Below are 19356 nucleotides of genomic sequence, written 5' to 3'. Positions count from 1 at the left end.
TATCCCTTCAAAACCTAGAATGGGAGGAGCTCTACCCCTTCTGCCTCTGGCATATATGGCTCAATCGTAACAATAACAACATAAACAATGTCTCACATGAAGTACCATTCAAAACTTCCTTACTAAAGTTGCGGAATTTAAATACCTCACCAACTTCCAACAACCCTCACAAAATACCAAGTTGATCTCTTTTAAATGGCAAAAACCCCTTAGGGGGAGCTTTAGATTCAACTGTGATAGTGCTTTCATCAACAACACAAACATGGGCGGTTTGGGAGGAGTCATTCGAAACAACAATGACAGTTGGATAATAGGGTACCAAAAATTAACTAATGTCATCAGCAACACTCATGCAGAACTACTTGCGCTGGAAACAGGCCTTAAAGTTGCACTCCAACTTCAACTCCAGCCTCTTGAGATAGAGACAGACTCAACAGAGGTAATCTCGCTTCTAGACAAAGAACATCAAATTTTTAACCACGTTATCTCATCATGCAGGTGGTCAATGGCGCAGCTGGGGACCCCGTTGCTCAGACATAATTTCAGAGAAGCAAACTCAGTAGCTCATCTTTTGGCTAAGAATAGTATCAAGTTACAACTAATGAATAAAACAATCATCCATCATGCATATACTCAGCTGGTGGAAGCAGCCTTGAAGGATGATGCCGATGGAAGATTGTATGGTAGAATAATATCTGAGCAAACTTGTAATAGACTAGCTAGTATGGGTAACGTTAATGTAGTTAATAGCGCTGGTGCTTTTGTAAATCCTCTCAGTTTCGATCCCAATGGGATGACTGGGAAATCTCCTTGTAATATTACCTAGTTTTTAATAATAAATTATCTCTTGCAACTAAAAAAAAAAGAACAATCAGGGATTTGTAATAATTATCAATTTGACAGAAAGAAGACCCTACCCCTCTTTCACGTTTTCTCCAAGGCTAAAAATATTTATTAGGGTCTTTTTGGAAAGCAATGTGTAATTACCGGGAATGTAATTACCAGAATAATAATTATATTATGGTAATTACATAATATAGTAACTACAATAGTCGGTTTATTTGCCACAATATAATTATAATGTATTACCATTGTCATATTTGATTGAACAAGTATAATTACATGATTACATAATTTATTTTTCAAATTAACATGCAAATAAGTTGATAAATAATGTCGTAAAACAGTATCTTTCATTTCAATAAAATTGTTACTTAAATTAAATAAAAATTCTAATAACAACTTTAATTTTTTAACCAACTCATATATGAATATAAGAAAGTTAGATATATAGCATAGAAATAGTTTCTATGATAAAATTTGTACTTATTATAGAAACTAATGAATACACAGTAAGCAATTTTCATGTGAGACAAATACATGTGTACTAGGTATTTAAACTACATATTTTTTTTAAGCAAAATTAATAAATAATTACAAATTGGTAACTAATATCATAAAGAATAATCAGTATCTTGATTATCTTTCAAATAACTAATATCTCAATTTAAAAATAATTATTAAAATATCAATGTGAATTTAGCTCTTTACCAATTCATATGAATATCATATGAAATCTAAGATTTATTATACTTTTTAAAAAATAAAAAGTTAGATCTGAGTTTAGAAGGTATATGAAAGAAATACTAGAAAATAAAACTAGTAAAATACAAAATTATATCTAACAACTAAGGAAAAAAAAAAGAGCAAAATATGAGAAGTTGTAAAATTATATGAAAGTATATTATAAGCGACATGTTGAAAGGTTGGAATGAGAACAAAAGAAACAAAAGAGAAATAGCTGTTGAGATTGATTGAGTATATTTATATACTTGTACTTGTTAGTTAGTTAGTTAGTATTAGAGGTGATTTGTTAGCTTAATAAGTCGTTTAGCAGTGTCATTAGTCAGTTAGTTTTGTATAGGTTAGTCCCCACTATCTGACAGCTATCAATGTGCATATATATTGTATCCAATACAATCAATAGAAATTACTTTGCATTTCTCAATTCTTCTCCTTCGATCTAGAATGTTCTCAGCTCCAGCTTGGAGCTTCATCTCCAATGGAGTTCGAACCCTGTAGTTTCAGTTCTTCACATGGTATCAGAGCGAGGCTCTGTTCCCTAGTCTCATCTCTGATTTTATGCTGTTTCGCTTCAATTCTGACTTGAGATTATGCATCAATTTCGTGAGCTCATCCAATTTTTTGTTTTTACCAAATTCGATTGAGTTTTTGGTTCAGTTCTAAATCTGAAGATAAAATCTTCTAAGTTTTACATCGATCTCTGACTCTAGCTCAATTTTCGGTTTAGGTCAGTTTTCGTTTGTATCGATCTATCGCTTCAACTAGTTTTTCAGTTGTAGTTCAATCTTCGATTCTGGTTGAGATATAGTTTTTTTTTACTTCATCCTCAATTTTTTCAATTCATCAAATCATGGCCGGAGAAGATAACATCGCTGATCCAGTCGTTGAGACGCAAAATCTGGTGAGAGAGTTATGCCACTAATCCTCTATATATGCATCCATTAGAAAATGCTGGATCAAGTTTGGTACCAATGCCTTTTGATGGAATAGGATATAGATCCTAGAGAAGAGGAGTTCTACTAGCATTATCTGTAAAGAATAAAATTGGATTCATTAATGGAAAATGTAGGAAACCTAATTCTGACTCTACAAATTATGGACAGTGGGAAAGGTGCGACGATATGGTCACCTCATGGATTTTGAATTCACTTTCGAAGGATATAGCAGATAGCCTGCAATATGTGAATGATGCAAAGGAACTTTGGCAAGAATTGGAAGACAGATATGACCAAACTAACGGAGCAAAAATGTATCAGCTTCAAAAGGAAATCAATGATTTAATCCAAGTCTCACTGGACGTCACTGGTTATTACACAAAGATGAAGAAACTTTGGGAGGAATTGTACACGTTGAATGCTAACACTCAGTGCAATTGCCTATGCATTTGTGGAGCAAAGGAAAATATGCATAAGGCAGAGTAAGATAGGAGGCTAATTCAATTTCTAATGGGCTTAAACGAGGTATACACAGTAATAAGAGGTAACATCTTACTGATGAATCCACTGCCCACAATAGCCCAAGCATTCTCAATTTTGATTCAGGAGGAAAAGCAACGTGAAGTTAGACCACACAGTCAGTTAAATTTAAAATCAATTTCAATGAATGTTCATGGTCAACCAAATAATGGTTTTAGAATAAATTATAATCAGATGACAAACACAGGAAGTACCTCCAACAGATCAGGGTACAGAGGTCCATGTCTGTTCTGTGACTACTGTAAAAAGCCAGGCCATACCAAGGACAAGTGCTACAAATTACATGGCTTCCCACAGAATTTTAAGTTCACAAAAGGTAGAAATGTAGCATCAGTAGCAAATGTACATAGAGGACTTCAAAAATTTCGTACCAGAGAACATGATCTAGCTGAGAGCAATGGACAAAATCAACATCAACATCAAACTGCACCAAACCTGACCAAGGACCAGTACAATCAGCTGCTGAGCCTATTGGAGAAACTTCACATTGGAACTGTAGCTGAGACCACAAACAACATCACAAATGGAGCTATAAACTTCGTAGGTATATTGGCTTGTTGTACTTATGATGAAATCATTGGTGATATTTCATATAAGTGTTCACATTTACCTTCTAACTTTTGGATTTTGGACTCTAGAGCATCAAATCACATGTCCTATAACAAGAACTTATTCACCAACACCAGAGTCTTGCCATATCGTGAGCACGTGATTTTTGCCCTGTATGAATTACTCCCATAAATTCAAAACAAAATAATTTTTCCATTTGTTTGCAATTTCATAGATTTTTGTTTGTTATTGTTTGCATTTGTCTATGCATGTTTATTTTATTTAATTAATGAAAAATACAAAATATGTTGCATTTGCATTTAGGATTTAATTTTACATTTTAGGATTAAGTGACAAATTAGTTATTTTATAAAAATGAAAAAAATCACAAAAAATAGTTTATTTTGCACTTTTAATTTTAATTTTGAATTTTGGTAGCTCTTCCTTTAATTTGGTTTTTAATTATTTGTAGTAACAATTATTAGGGTTAATTAATTTAATTTGGTAGGATAATTAGTTTTAGGATTTAATTTAGGTTTTAATTTTGGAAAAAGAAAAAGAATTTCGAAGAAAAATGAATTGAAAAAAAAAGAAGAAAAAGAAAAGAGAAAAGAAGAGGAATTTTGGATAATTTGTCTTAAAATGAAAATGGGAAATAAGAATAGAATTGGGCTACTCTTTAAGTCCAAACACTCAGGCCCAACGTTATTTCCTCCTATACCCGTTCCAAAAACTGAGCCCAAACCTGCCTCTACCCGGTCCGCCCATACTGTGACCAAACGACCCTGTTTTGGTTAATTTTAATCTGGACCGTTGATCTCAGTTGATCAAACTGTCCAAAACTGGTTTATTCTCTATATTTAAGTGTCTGAACCAGCCCCTCCCCCCTCATTTCTCGTCTCTCTCACACACCCCATTCTAGAGACCCGGAAACCCTAGTTAGCCGCCCTCAAACCCTCCACCGCCGGTGGCGGCGCCACCACAAACCGCCACCAGACTTACACCAAATGTTCCCCTCCTCCACCTCATCCCAAATCTCCGTTCAATTTCTCTCAAATATACCTAGAACCTCTCGAATCTCAGTTTACAGGTGGAAACCCTAGCGCCGCCACGGTTTCTCCGGTGGCGGGCCTTCGTTCAACCCCAAAATAACACCCTACAACCCCCTTTACCCCATCACTCCAAATCCTCACCCCGTTTCCTTCGAAACTTGCCCAAAATCTTCGAATCTTAAATCTAAGGTTAACCTAAGCCTATGCATGCAAGGTCATTTCTCTAAGTCGTGATGAGTTCTCAAGACTGATTTCACCACAAATAATGTTCAAGAACAGGCGTTTGAAATTATTTGAGGTTTAAATCAGTATCAGTTTCGATTTCAAGTTGATGGGTGAGTTTTTCTTTCTTTCTCTGTCCATTATTGTTCGTCCCTTCTCTTGTTCTTCTCCTTCTCTCCTATGTCGGTTTGAATGGCATGTCCTCCGTCTGAATTTGTTGAAAAGTTTCGAACCATGCCTTTCCCTTTAGCTTAATTTAGGGTTCATTTTGTTAGTTTTTCAGTTCCTCTTTTCAAGTTTTTAATTGTTGTTCTCCGTGTTCTTAATTTTATTTTAGGTTATGGCATGTTCTGTTAATTAGCTTAAGTTGGATTTTGTTAATTTGTTAGTTTAGTTTAATTCTGGTTTGGTATTTAGCTTAAAAGAAAATCAATGGTTAGTTTAGATTTTGGGCTTTTGTAGTTATTCATTTGTTTTCCTTTCTGCTTCTCGTTCGAGTTAGTCAATGGGAGTTCTGATTTTTGGTTTGGGCTTTGGGTCATTTCTAACCCATTTTCAAGAGGAGCCCGCTCAGTTGGGTTTAATTCACTGGGTAGACTTGACCCATGAGGTAAGCTAGGGTAATTGACCGGGGTTTTAAGGGTACTTTAGGGAAATTGGGTAGGGGAATCTCTTGAAACTGATTGAAGGAAGCTTCCTGGAAGCTGGCTTTGGGACTTCACTGAAAATACTGATTTTAAGCTAGAGATTGAATAGCAAAAATGAAAATATCAAAAGGTTTAAAGTGCAAAAAGAATCCCTTTTATGCTGCCCTAATAACTTGCCTATAAAGGCAGTTTTTCTTGCCTTTCAAGGGAGACCCAAGACCTAAGAGATAGAGAGAGACTTAAAAAAAAGAGTGGAGAGCTAAGAATCCAAAGAAGAAAAAATCTCCAACGGCTGAAACCTCTAGGAAAAACACTGTTCCATTGAATTGTAGCTTGAGAATCTGAAATCCTTCTCCTTTTAAATCAATTTCCTGAAGGTTTGGACTTCGAAATGGCTTGAGATTTAGTCATTAAGGCTAGGTTTTGGTGTTTGCTTGTTTGAAAGTGTGTTTGACACTGCAATTTGGTCTGCTGAAGTGCATTTTCTGGGGTTTGAGCTGTTTTTGGTACACTGTTCCATTGGATTTTAGTTCCACTCTGCTGTTTGTTACTGATGCTGGATCTCTAATTATCTCGCTGTTATTTTCTTCACATTTTCAGGTATGTAAAGACATTTGACCCCAGTGTAAATGTAGACCAGAAGTTTTATGAAATCAAGCTGAAATGGCTATTTTGTTCCTTCGAACAAAGGTTATTAGTCTTCTTGCGATTCCTGCACATTTTTCTCATTAATCATTATGAGTAGTTAGTTATATATAGTTTGTAGCTTGTTTCCTTTTCATACTTTGGGTTTGCACCTATGTGTTATAAGTAATGTTGGATTATTGGACTGTTACAGTGCTGTAAGTCAGTGCTAAGTTTAGCCACGTTTATGTCTTGTTTACAAATGTCACTCATGTCTTTGGGGAACTGTCAGAATGTGTAGAGTAGTTTGACCTTCCCTTTATCATGTTCTTTTAATTGTTTAGCTGTAAACCTGCCATGTAAAACTAGCTGACTCTTTGATGTTTTTGGCTATGAGGTATGGATCTTAGTTAGTTTCTTGGCTGTGAGTTACTGGGGCTCTTTGATGTTGATGTACGTTTGAGTCCACTGTGAAATGGTCAATTGTTAGTTGGATTTTACTTAAGCGAGACTGGTTTGATTTGTTATTAAATCTTCAGGCCTTTAAGTTAATCTGGAGGTCTAACAGTAAGCTGCCTACTGCTAGTTATTTTAATCAGACTCTCAACTACTTGCAAACTAAATTATTGTTAAACTGCACATAATCATGCATTGAGTAGTCGGAGGCTGATTTTTAAGGTCGGTTGAATATATATGGGTATTCCGTTGTTAGCCAATTGGACTCATGTTGTATCCAGTGACGTTTTTCAGATGCTACTGGTGGGCCTCCGGGATTCGATCAGGAATCCCTCTTTCCGATGATGCCCTGTCTCCCCAAAGTCTTGGGCTCACGCTTGGGCCCAAAGTGTGCGGCCCCTTGTTCACTAAGCTATCAGCTCATTTGGAGTTGGGTTAAACCCCTTGGCTTAAATAACCGACCCTATCTTGTAAGCCTTTAGAGAAACCTTTGATTGCACTTGGCATTTTGATTAATTAGGCCCTTATCAATAACTGAGGCGAATCATCTCTTATAACACAAGTAGTATATGGCCCTTCATGGATTTTTTTTTTAAAAAAATGTTTGGCTAGAAAATTCGAAGTGTACCGTGCCAAACAAAAATCTTAAATGCACGGCCCTCGCTCAATTAGTTTTGAAATCCCTAGAATTCGAGGCGTGCCATTTAGCAAATTTCCATGGCCCTCGCAGAATTAACAACGCGTTAGTTGCTTTTAGGCACATTACTTAATAATTTTACCTTCTTAAACTCGGGTGCGCATTTCATGTGACCCAAATCCAAATCCTAAAACGTTGGATAAATGTGTTCCGGATTGCGGGTGCATTTCATGTGGCGCAATCCAAAGACATATTTTAAATGACGTTCAATCTTCTTTAAAATTGAATAAAAGCGGTGGAAAGTTAAAATTTGCACATAAGTTTAAAAATGTCTTAAAATCAGATAATTCGGCCAAATATAATAGTTGAACGACCGTGCTAGAACCACAGAACTCGGAAATGCCTAACACCTTCTCCCGGGTTAACAGAATTCCTTACCCGAATTTCTGGTTCGCGGACTGTTCAACAGAGTCATATTTTCCTCAGTTCGGGATTCAACCGGTGACTTGGGATACCATAAATCTCTCAAGTGGCGACTCTGAATCTTTCTAAAAATTAATCCTATTTCGATTGTCACTTTAATTGGAAAAAAACTCCCTTTATACCCCTTTCGAGGGTGTAGGTAAAAAGGAGGTGTGACAGCTCTGGCGACTCTGCTAGGGATCGAACCCAGAATCTCTGGTTCAAGGTTCAAGAATTCGAGCTTAGAATAATTGTTGTAGTTGGCTTTATCCATTGTCTGAATTTGTTACATGACTTGGGACTAATGTGCTAATTGATTGCTTTTACCGCTTTGATATTCCGTGAACTGTATATAAACTGTTGCGAAATCCCTCTTCTTTCTGAGTCTTCTAAATCATGAAGAAGTGTGCACTTCGTGTGACTTCTTTTCTGTTCGAGTCATATTCCAAATTTAGAACGAGGTTCGGACAAGTTGCAAAGCCGGTGAAGCTTCTGTATTCCCGGTACGCTGCCCCCCCGACTCGAGCTATCCGCTCGGGTAAGCCAGGTTTTGAACCTAGTATAACAAGACCTCACGTCGGATCCCTAGTAGGAACGTTTGTTTGCATCATGTGCATTTTGGCTTTGGAGGGTCAACACAGGGGTTGGGTCTGTCTAGGACAGGTGCACCCGAAACAAAACGACCATCCTGATGCATCCTACTTGCTACTTGTGCATTTATTTGCTTCGAACTTGCATGTTGACCGGCTTATGAATATTGGGAAAAGTTAAGGAAAGAGAAATAGCAGTTTGAGGGTTAAAAAGAGTTAATCGCCTCTTCTGAAAAAAAAAACCAATGTCCAAATAGTGACGAAACTCTGCCGAATTTTTGAGAAAAAAAAAAGTGGTCCAAACAGTCTTGTTTTCAAATAAAAATAGTTTGTTTTATTTGCCCGAACTACGCCAGTTTGATTCTCACAGGGTATGAGATACGTAGGCAACCCCCATCGGGTTCGACTTCCTTTTTGCGAAAGTAGCCAAAAGAACAAAAATTTTACTTTAATTTGAAAATAATTAGGGTGATGCCATTCTTGTTAGAAATAGTCGAATGTCCCTAAAAGGGCGCCGGAAGGCTGTTTTTGCAAGAACAACCACTTTTTGTCACTTTCAAAGGTTTTGGCCGGTTAGCTGACACAGCCTTAAAATCTTCGTTTTGAAGTGCTGAAAGGCCGTGTTGGCAAGGCCGGATGTTTTGTGGAGATTTTGAAAAATGGTCATTTCTCTTAAGTCAAAACGAGTCATGATTCTTTTAATTAAAATCACCTTAATAAATGTGTAGGATGAGCACAAATTAGAATGAACCTTTCTCAGTCCGTGAAGAGATCCCTTTGGAGCTACATATGTGGTGGCATGATCTAGAAGGCGGCAGCAGAAAAGTTTTGACAAAAGCATTGGGCGGTCTTATTGGGGTTTTGAAGGTCAAGCCCAGAAAAGACGTGATTGAGGCCTTGATACCGTTTTGGGACCCATCCCATAATGTGTTCCACTATGCGGATTTCGAGTTAACTCCTACGCTAGAAGAGATAGCAGGCTATGACGGTTTCGAAGGGAATGTCAGAAGTCAATACCCGGTAGCACCAAGAACAGTGACCCCCCACAAATTTCTGGACTTGTTAAGCATCAGTCGGGACACCCGAGACGGAAATCTTGCCAAAGGATTTTGTACCTTCTACTTTCTGTATCGACATTACGGGAATCCCCGTGGCTTCGAAACGCCAGATACTGATCTTACTCACGCTGGAAATCAAGACAAGTGGGAAGCTCGGAGAGGATTAGCTTTCATAGTGGCGTTCTTGGGTATCCTGGTTTGCCCGAGAAAAGACGGGAACATAGAGATGGGGCTAGTAGAGATAGCCGACTTTATGATGAAAAAGGGAAATGGGACTATAGTGTCGCTGATCTTGGCAGAAATTTACCGAGCTCTCACTCTCTGTCGAGAAGGAGTGAAATTCTTTGAAGGGTGCAATATGCTGTTACAAATATGGATGGAGGAACACTTTTGCCACCGTCCTGGCTACTTGAATTGCGGTATGACCGGCCTTGAGTGCATTGAAAAACATGAAAAACGAGTAGAGGGTTATGAGTTTCCGGATGGTACGGAAGCATGGCATGCTCATTTGAGATCTTTGACCGCAAATAAGATCAAATGGACATTCGGGTGGCTCTCGATCAACGAAGTAATCTATATGTTAGCTGGGGTGTGTTTCTTGCTGTTGATGGGTCTTCGAAGTATCCAACCTTATGCTCCGCACAGATTCTGGCATCAGTTGGGCTGATACCAGACCATCCCACACGATGAAGATTTGAGTCAGCAAGTCATTGAGTTAGATCCAAAAGTTGCCTTCCCAAAAGAGAAAGTGCACCGGATTTGGCATCAGTGCAGATTCTTAGGGCCTAATACTCAAGTACGAGACCTACCCAGAGGCGAGGTGGAGCCTAGTTATACTGCTTAGTATGGTAAAAGATTACGAGCGCAACATGAACCTGACAGGACCGCAAAGAGACCCCATGTCCAGCAATTCACCAACGGAGCTCAGGTGCAATGGGATTGGCTGACCAAAGAAAACGAGTACAGGGCTACCATAAGCAAGTTGGAAAAACAAGTCGGAGAACTTCAATTCGAGAATAGCTTGCAAGTGGTGGTGGATGATAGAGAAAAGAAAAAGCTAGCCAAAGAAAATGAGGCCCTTCGAGCTCAAATTCAGAAATTGAAAGTAGCGGCAGAAAATCCAGTCCGAAGTGACAGAGATGAAAAGCTCATAGCTAACCTGAGGCAGAAAGTGAGTGACTATAGTTCCGATTTGAACAAAGCAGAAAGTGAACTAGCCAAGGCTCAAAAATAATTGGCTAAGAACGCAGACGAACGGGTACGCCTGGTTAAGCGGTTGAGAGAAAGGTACGACGATGAGGTCGCAGGGTTAAAGAAAAGGGTCATCGCCACGGAAAACAAAATGATCAAACAGGCAAAAGACTTCAAAGTTGAAAGGGAACATTGTTATACAGCATTGGCGCAATTAGAAATAGATTTGCAACAACTTCAGGAGAAAAATCATGCGGCTGAGCAAACTTTGGAAGCCAGAGGGCCCAGCAGATTGGGCGTTTGTTACAAGAAAAAGGTGTCATAAGAGAGAGAATTAGAAACATTGCTGACTACATCGTTATGAAGTGCCAGATTTGTGAGGATATGACTCGCACTACCTTCTTTGTAGCAGTAATGACATTTGTCAAACAGATAATGAGCGACTTGGATCGACTTCATAGGGAGCTTGCATATAGGCCTGCGGCGAGACTGAATGATGTCCCGCGGGCACCAGGAGCATTGATGTATTCATGATTTGTCCGTTTGAGATTGCATTTCCCTTTTGTTAGCGTCTGTCAGTCATGTTGAGTTTGTATCTTCTTTCTGCTAGGGTTTGGCAAATTGTTTTCGAGTTTGTATTTTCTGCTGTTGATGTCTATTTTTGGAGTCTGTATTTCATCTTTGCATCGAAATCTGTTCGTCTTTTGGAAGTTATTAATTTTGAGTTTGTCATTTGTTGTTTTTATTTTATTTTATGAAAATTGAAAATCCCAAAAATGTTTTATTTCGCACTTATCTACAAGAACTACGCTTGGTCTGATTCATGCGGGGTCATGATACGTAGGCAATCTCCATAAGATTCGACCGCAACCAAATAAAAAAAAGGAGAAGAAAAGAGGGAAAGAAAATAAGAGGAAAAACAAGAGAGTAAAGAAAAGGAAAGAGCGGAAAAACAAGAAAGAAAAAAGGATAAATAAGAGAGAGTAAAAAACAAAGAGTGAACAGAGGCAAGAATGAAAAGAAGGAAACGAAAAAGAAAGAAAAGGGGGAAGTTTGCAATTGAAAGTAAGAAAAGGCCGGGATGACGCATGCAACCGATCAAATACATAATGGAGACGATTAGCTGCTTAGGTGCATTCATGCCCAATGTGCGGTTTCTAATCTGTTAAAGCCTAACCGCTAACAAAATTGTTGTTTGATGTATTGAGTCCAAGCAAGTGGTTAGTTGACTGGCATTCTGGCAACTCACTCCTACAACACCCGATCGAAAGACAGGCTGAATATGGCCAACCAGGAACCGGAAACAAGTATTGTCGACCCATCGAAAGAGGTGGAGGAAATGGACGTTAATGCGATGAGGGAAGAAATGTATAAGCTAAAGCAGCAGATGGCTGAAATGTACCAAGCCTGGGCAAAGGGGCATACACCACCGATTTATCCCGCTAATCCTGCTTACATCCCACCATCAGCCCAACCTCCGGAGCCTCTCACTGTGAACTCATCTCCAGCCTTTCCCCTCTACCAACAATGCCATGGCGCCACTTCCCATACTTCTCAAGCTCCACCACTCAAACAAGTCCCATACCCTCCCCCACCAATTACACCTGTTTTTGTGGCACCTCCACCTGCTACATTACACCGATCTTCCAGTGAACTCCTGTTCCAAACTCACAACAACCAGTACTATCCCCCTGAACCCACCTTCAAAGTTCCAGAACTATATCCTTACACCCCTCATTTTGATATCCCGACAGAGACCGAGAAACCGCCCAAAAATCCCGAGCATGAAGAGATGATCAGAAAGGTCAAAAGCTTAGAACAGTCATTCCGGGATATGAGGGGGCTGAGAGGTCAAGTGAGTGTGGCCTATAAGGATTTATGTCTGTTCCCAGATGTTCAGTTGCCAGCAGGGTTCAAAATGCCCAAGTTTGATCTGTACGATGGGCATGGTGACCCGGTAGCACACTTAAGAGGATTTTGTAGCAAAATGAGAGGAGCAGGTGGAAGGGATGAATTGCTGATGGCATATTTCATCCAAAGTTTAAGTGGATCGACCTTAGAATGGTACACCAGACAAGATCACAATAGGTGGTACAGATGGGACGATTTGGCCCAAGCCTTCGCCTGCCATTTTCAGTACAACCTCGAAATTATCCCAGATTGTATGTCATTGACAAAGCTAGAAAAGAAGCCCAGTGAGAGCTTCAAGGAATATGGATTCCGCTGGAGAGAGCAAGTAGCGAGGGTTGACCCTCCGATGAAAGAAAGCGAGATGGTTGATTATTTCTTGCAGGCCTTGGAACCCACTTATTTTGGTCACTTGGTGTCAGCAGTAGGTAAGTCCTTTAATGAAGTCGTGAAAATGGGAGGCATCGTTGAAGAGGGACTCAAGCCCAACAAGATCATAAGTTATTCAGCAATCAAGGCAACCACTCAGGCCATTCAAAACGGTACTGGGGTGTGCTCGGGAAGAAAAAGAAGGAGGATGTTGCGACAATTGAGTTGGGAGCTTGGGTTGGATCCAGGAACCTTCCCTGTTACTACAATCAGCCGCGACCATATCTCCAAACTTACCCCCACACTCCATATAACCCACCACAACACTATTATCCACCGCCAGATCCCCATTTTTTCTGTCCATCACGCACAAACCTATACCCAGCCGCCCACTCACTCGCAATGGCATGTGCCAGCTCCACAAAACCCATACCAAGCTCCACAAAATAACTACCCACCCCCAAAAGCTCACAGAAATCCTCCTGGAAAGGGTTTTCGACCCAACCAAGCCTTTAAGAATGAAAGGTTGCAGAAGCAAAAGACTTTCACTCCATTGGGAGAATCGTATGCTAGCATATTCCACAGACTAAGACAGTTGGGTATGTTGAATCCGATCGAGGCTAAATTGTCGAATCCCCCTCCTAGAAATCTTGACTGCTCAGTGAGTTGTGAGTATTGTTCAGGGGCCCCGGGACATGATACAGAGAAATGCTGGAAATTGAAAACAGCTATTCAAGAACTCATTGACACCAATCGGATTGAGGTTCAAGCTCCGGAGGCGCCCAATATCAATTAGAATCCCTTGCCAGCCCATCATGAAACAAATATGATTGAGATAGTGCATAGGGAAGGGGAGCCTAAGAAGCCTTCGCAAACCATCATGATGATTCGGGCTAGTGAAGCCAGGCCATTTGAAAAGTCAACAAGTGAGAAGCCTGTGATTGAGTTGAACAGGGCAAAAATTGAACCATCTATAGAGGTCAAGAAGGGGTCCTTAAGTGATGTTGCAGGAAAACATGAAAAAGCAAAAGTGGTTGTGCTAGGAGTGACGAATAAACCTGTGGTAATTGTGAAGGGCGCCCCCACAGATCCTGTCATTATCAAACCGGTAACTCAATTACCAATAGTTAACAGCAAGACAGTCCCATGGAATTATGAACGAGTGATAGTGACTTACAAGGGGAAAGAGGTTAGAGAAGAAGTGTGTGAGACTCATGGTTTGGTTCGATCGGGGAGATGCTTCGCCCCCGAAGAGTTGAGAAAAGCTAAGACCTCAAAAGATAAACCAGTGTTGGTGAAGAAAGCGGTGACTAAGGAGGAAGCAGAAGAATTTCTGAGAAAAATGAAAGTGCAAGACTATTCCATTGTGGAGCAGTTAAAGAAGACACCAGCTCAGATCTCGCTCTTATCATTATTGATCCATTCAGACGAGCACCGCCGGGCTTTGATGAAGATCTTGAACAAGGCTCACATTCCCGACAAAATCTCAGTAAACCACTTGGAAAAGATATCTAACAAGATATTTGAGGTAAACAGAGTCACTTTTTCTGATGATGAGTTGCCCGTGGAGGGTACCGAGCACAATAAATCCCTCTATCTGACGGTGAAATGCGAAGATTCCGTGGTTACTCGGGTACTGGTTGACAACGAGTCTAGCGTGAATATTTGTCCTCTCTCCACATTGAACAAGCTGCAAGTGGAGGATGAAAGAATTCACAAGAAAAGTATTTGCCTTCGGGGATTCAACGGTGGAGGGAAAGATTCAGTCGGGGACATAGTGCTTGAGCTCACAATAGGGCCGGTTGAATTTACCATAGAATTCCAGGTGCTCGATGTGGCTGTTTCGTACAATCTACTATTGGGACGACCCTGGATCCATGCGGCCAAAGCAGTCCTGTCTACTCTGCATCAAATGGTCAAGTTTGAATGGGATCGACATGAAATTTTTGTACACGGCGAAGATAATTTGTGTGTGCCCAACAGTGCCATTGTTCCGTTCATAGAGGTTGACGATGAAAAGGGACCATGGGTTTATCAGGTTTTCGACACAGTATCGGTAGAGAAAATTTTGGAAGGAAAGTGCATTCCAACTCCAAAGATGGTTGTTGCATCAGTCATGGTAGCCGTTGAAATATTGGAAAATGGTTTTGTACCGGGCAAGGGTTTGGGTGCATCTTTGCAAGGTATTGTGCAACCAGTTTCTCTTCCAAAGAATCTGGATACTTTTGGTCTGGGGTTCAAGCCTACAGTTGCATATGTGAGACGAGCCAGGAAAATGAAACAGAAAGCACGGGCATTGCCAAAGCCAATCTCGCATCTGTCTAGATCATTTGTTAGGTCAGGTGTCAGAAAGAAGCTGCTGTCAAAGGTTCCTGGATCATTGATTGGTGCTGATGGAGACTTGGAGAAGGGACTCGAAAGGTTGTTCGTCGAGGTTAACATGGTTGAGGCTGGGGAAGGGTCAAGCAAGGCAGATGTGCAATTCGTGGGACCACGTGCAATAATCAACAACTGGGAAGCTACTCCTCTTCCTATCCGGAGGGAGTCTTGGTAGTGGGTTTTGATTTTTTTTAGTTGTCTGGATTATTCCAGGGTCTGTAATTCAAATATTATGTTCCGTCTAGATGGATGTGTTAAAACCCTGTTATCTTTAAATTCAATGAAATGCAATTGTTCATTTCCCTTAATTTCTTCTAATTTTATTTTTGTTTTCTTCTTTTGTACAGTTCTTTTTATGCTGATATCAATGACATGACATGAATGAGGAATCTTTGGCCCAGTTTTAAAGGCCAATCTAACTCTGAAATAATAATACAAGAAATTGAGTGTGATGACGAGTTGGAATTTGAGGATGATGAGGCCTATGAAGAAATTAGTAAGGAACTAAGTCATTTTGAGGAAAAGCCCAAACCTAATTTGAATGACACAAAAGCAGTTAATCTAGGGGACCAAGAAAATGTCCGTGAAACTAAAATAAGTGTACATCTAGAACCTCAACTCAGGAGGAGATAATTAAAGCACTGTTCGAATACAAAGACGTTTTTGCATGGTCCTATGACGACATGCCGGGCCTAAGCACTGATTTAGTGGTTCACAAGTTGCCCACTGACCCGGCATTCCCTCCTGTCAAACGGAAGCTGAGGAAGTTCAAAACAGATATGACTGTAAAGATCAAAGAAGAGGTCACCAAGCAGTTCGATGCCAAAGTCATTTGGGTCACCCGATATCCCACCTGGTTAGCCAATATTGTGCCTGTGCCGAAGAAGGATGGCAATACCAGGGTGTGTGTTGATTATCGGGATCTCAACAAGGCGAGTCCAAAAGACAATTTCCCATTGCCGAACATCCATATCTTGATTGATAATTGCGCCAAACATGAGATTGGTTCTTTTGTGGATTGTTACGCGGGTTATCATCAGATCTTAATGGAAGAGGAAGATGCAGAAAAGACGACATTCATCACGCCATGGGTAACGTACTGCTATCGGGTCATGCCATTTAGTTTGAAGAATGCTGGTGCAACCTACATGAGGGCAATGACAACAATATTCTATGATATGATACACCAGGAAATCGAGGTGTACGTGGATGATGTGATCGTAAAGTCTAGAAAGTAGTCTGACCATGTTAGGGATCTGAAGAAGTTCTTCCGAAGGCTTTGCAGGTATAATCTCAAGCTTAATCCTGCAAAGTGTGCTTTTGGGGTGCCATCTGGAAAGTTGTTGGGGTTCGTAGTCAGCCGCCGGGGTATTGAATTGGACCCATCGAAAATCAAGGCCATCCAGGAATTGCCACCTCCGAAGAACAAGACCGAGGTGATGAGTTTGTTGGGGAGATTGAATTATATCAGTAGGTTCATCGCTCAACTCACGACAACTTGTGAGCCTATCTTCAAGCTATTAAAGAAAGACGTTGCGGTCAAGTGGAAAGATGAATGTCAGGAGGCGTTTGATAAGATAAAGGGGTATTTGTCAAATCTACCCGTGTTGGTCCCGCCAGAACCAGGGCGACCATTGATTCTATATTTGACGGTTTTGGACAATTCATTCGGCTGCGTATTGGGTCAACATGACATCACTAGCAGGAAGGAACATGCCATATATTATCTCAGCAAGAAATTCACACCGTACGAGGTCAAGTACACTCAGCTTGAGAGGACATGTTGCGCCCTAACCTAGGTGGCGTAGAAGCTGAAACATTATTTGTCATCTTACATTACCTATCTCATATCTCGCTTGGATCCATTGAAGTATATCTTTCAAAAGCCTATGCCCACAGGGAGGCTTGCAAAGTGGCAGATCCTGCTCACAGAGTTTGACATTGTCTACGTGACTCAAACTGCAATGAAAGCACAGGCCTTGGCGGACCATTTGGCCGAGAACCCGGTTGATGAAGATTATGAACCTTTGAAAACTTATTTCACTGATGAAGAGGTGATGCACATTGATGAGTTGGAACAAGTCGAGAAGCCTGGATGGAAACTTTTCTTTGATGGAGCCGCAAACATGAAGGGCGTGGGGATAGGAGCAATACTTATTTCTGAAACAGGGCAGCACTAGCTTGTTACGACTCAGCTTCGTTTTTACTGTACCAATAACATGGCTGAGTACGAGGCATGTATTCTGGGTTTGAGGTTAGCTGTGGATATGGGTGTCCAGGAAGTTTTGGTCTTGGGTGACTCGGACCTCCTGGTGCACCAAATTCAGGGAGAATGGGAAACACGGGATTTGGAAACTCATACCTTACAGACAATGTTTGCATGATCTTTGTCAATGGTTTCAGTCGATAGAATTCAGGCATATCCCAAGGATCCATAATGAATTTGCCGATGCTTTGGCTACTCTGGCGTCAATGTTACATCATCCAGATAAGGCTTATGTGGACCCTCTGCAGATTCAGGTCCGCGATCAGCATGCTTACTGTAATATGCTGGAAGAAGAACGTGATAGGGAGCCATGGTTCCATGATATCAAAGAATACATCAGGATGGGGGTGTATCCGGTACAGGCCACAGGTGATCAGAAAAGAACAATTCGACGATTGGCAAATGGATTTTTCTTCAGTGGAGGGGTATTGTACAAAAGAATTCCAGATCTGGGATTGCTAAGATACATAGATGATAGATAGGCTACAGCTATCATTATTGAGGTACACTCCGGAGTTTGTGGACCGCATATGAGTGGGTACGTTCTGGCAAAGAAGATTCTCCGAGCAAGTTATTACTGGCTCACTATGGAGCGAGATTGCATCAGTTTTGTGCGCAAGTGTCATCAATGCCAGGTGCACGAAGATTTGATTCATTCCCCACCATCTGAATTACATACAATGTCGGCACCATGGCCCTTTGTTGCTTGGGGCATGGATGTCTTTGGGCCAATCGAGCCAGCAGCATCAAACGGACACAGGTTTATTCTGGTAGCCATTGATTATTTTACCAAGTGGGTTGAAGCGAAAACTTTCAAATCTGTGACCAAGAAAGCAGTGGTTGATTTTGTACATTCAAATATCATCTGTCGGTTTGGGATTCCGAAGGTAATCATCACAGACAATGGCGCTAATCTCAACAGTCATCTGATGACAGAGACATGTCAGCAGTTTAAGATTATACATCGCAATTCTACCCCATACCGTCCTAAGGCGAATGGAGTAGTCGAGGCAGCCAAAAAGAATATAAAGAAGATACTTCGAAAAATGGTGGAAGGTTCTAGACAGTAGCATGAGAAGTTACCTTTCGCATTGTTTGGTTATCACACTACTGTTCGTACTTCAGTAGGGGCCACTCCTTATTTATTGGTGTATGGCACGGAGGCAGTAATACCCGCAGAAATTGAAATCTCATCCCTTCGGATTGTCGCTGAGGCAGAAATTGATGACATTGAATGGGTCAAAACCCACTTGGAGCAATTAAGTCTGATTGATGAAAAGAGATTGGCATCAGTATGTCACGGCCAATTGTACAACAGAGAATGGCGAGAGCATATAACAAAAGGGTACGTTCACAGAAGTTCGAAGTGGGTCAGTTAGTGTTGAGACGTATCTTGCCTCATCAGGCTGAAGCAAAAGGAAAGTTCGCCCCAAACTGGTAGGGACCATTTGTCGTAACTAGAGTGTTGTCCAATGGCGCGTTATATTTGACAGATGTAGAAGGGAAATGTGTGGAAATGGCTATCAATTCCGATGCGGTCAAGAGATACTATATATGATTTCTTTGTTTGATTGTACTTGTTTGTATTTGGCATATTTTGAAGATTAAAATGACGAAGGCGTTTTGTTCTACTATCTAAACACTTGATCTGTCGTCACCCCTTTTGAGCCTTATTTATTTTCTTTCTTACCCCTCTTTCGGAATCAGTAACGAATATCAGAAACACAAGCATGAAAGATAAGAAAAGGAAGAAAGGAAAAGAGAAAGAAAAGGAAAGAAAAAGAGGAAAGCAAAAGAAGAAGAAGAAAAGAAGAAAAGAAGAAAAAAAAAGAAAAAAAAAGAGAAAAAAAGAAAGAGAAAAGCAAGAGAGAAAAAAATAAGAGAAGA

At 40.4% G+C, this 19356-nt stretch overlaps 2 protein-coding genes across 2 annotated transcripts; both read left to right on the top strand.

Annotated features, from left to right (window-relative positions):
* The first annotated feature begins 262 nt into the window (after positions 1-262).
* LOC142163331 (uncharacterized) lies at positions 263-826 on the top strand. The gene has a single exon (XM_075220605.1). The coding sequence runs from the start codon at positions 263-265 to the stop codon at positions 824-826; it is 564 nt and encodes a 187-aa protein (XP_075076706.1).
* A 1706-nt stretch (positions 827-2532) lies between these two features.
* LOC142163326 (uncharacterized) lies at positions 2533-3005 on the top strand. The gene is made up of 2 exons (XM_075220600.1): positions 2533-2549; positions 2654-3005. Exons 1-2 carry the CDS (start codon positions 2533-2535, stop codon positions 3003-3005), a joined length of 369 nt encoding a protein of 122 aa, XP_075076701.1.
* Positions 3006-19356: the final 16351 nt, after the last annotated feature.

The sequence above is a fragment of the Nicotiana tabacum genome, chromosome 1 (assembly GCF_000715075.1).
Source record: "Nicotiana tabacum cultivar K326 chromosome 1, ASM71507v2, whole genome shotgun sequence".
Taxonomy (NCBI): Eukaryota; Viridiplantae; Streptophyta; class Magnoliopsida; order Solanales; family Solanaceae; genus Nicotiana; species Nicotiana tabacum.
Note: the sequence above shows the minus strand (reverse complement) of the source record. Positions and strands in the feature narration are given on the sequence as shown.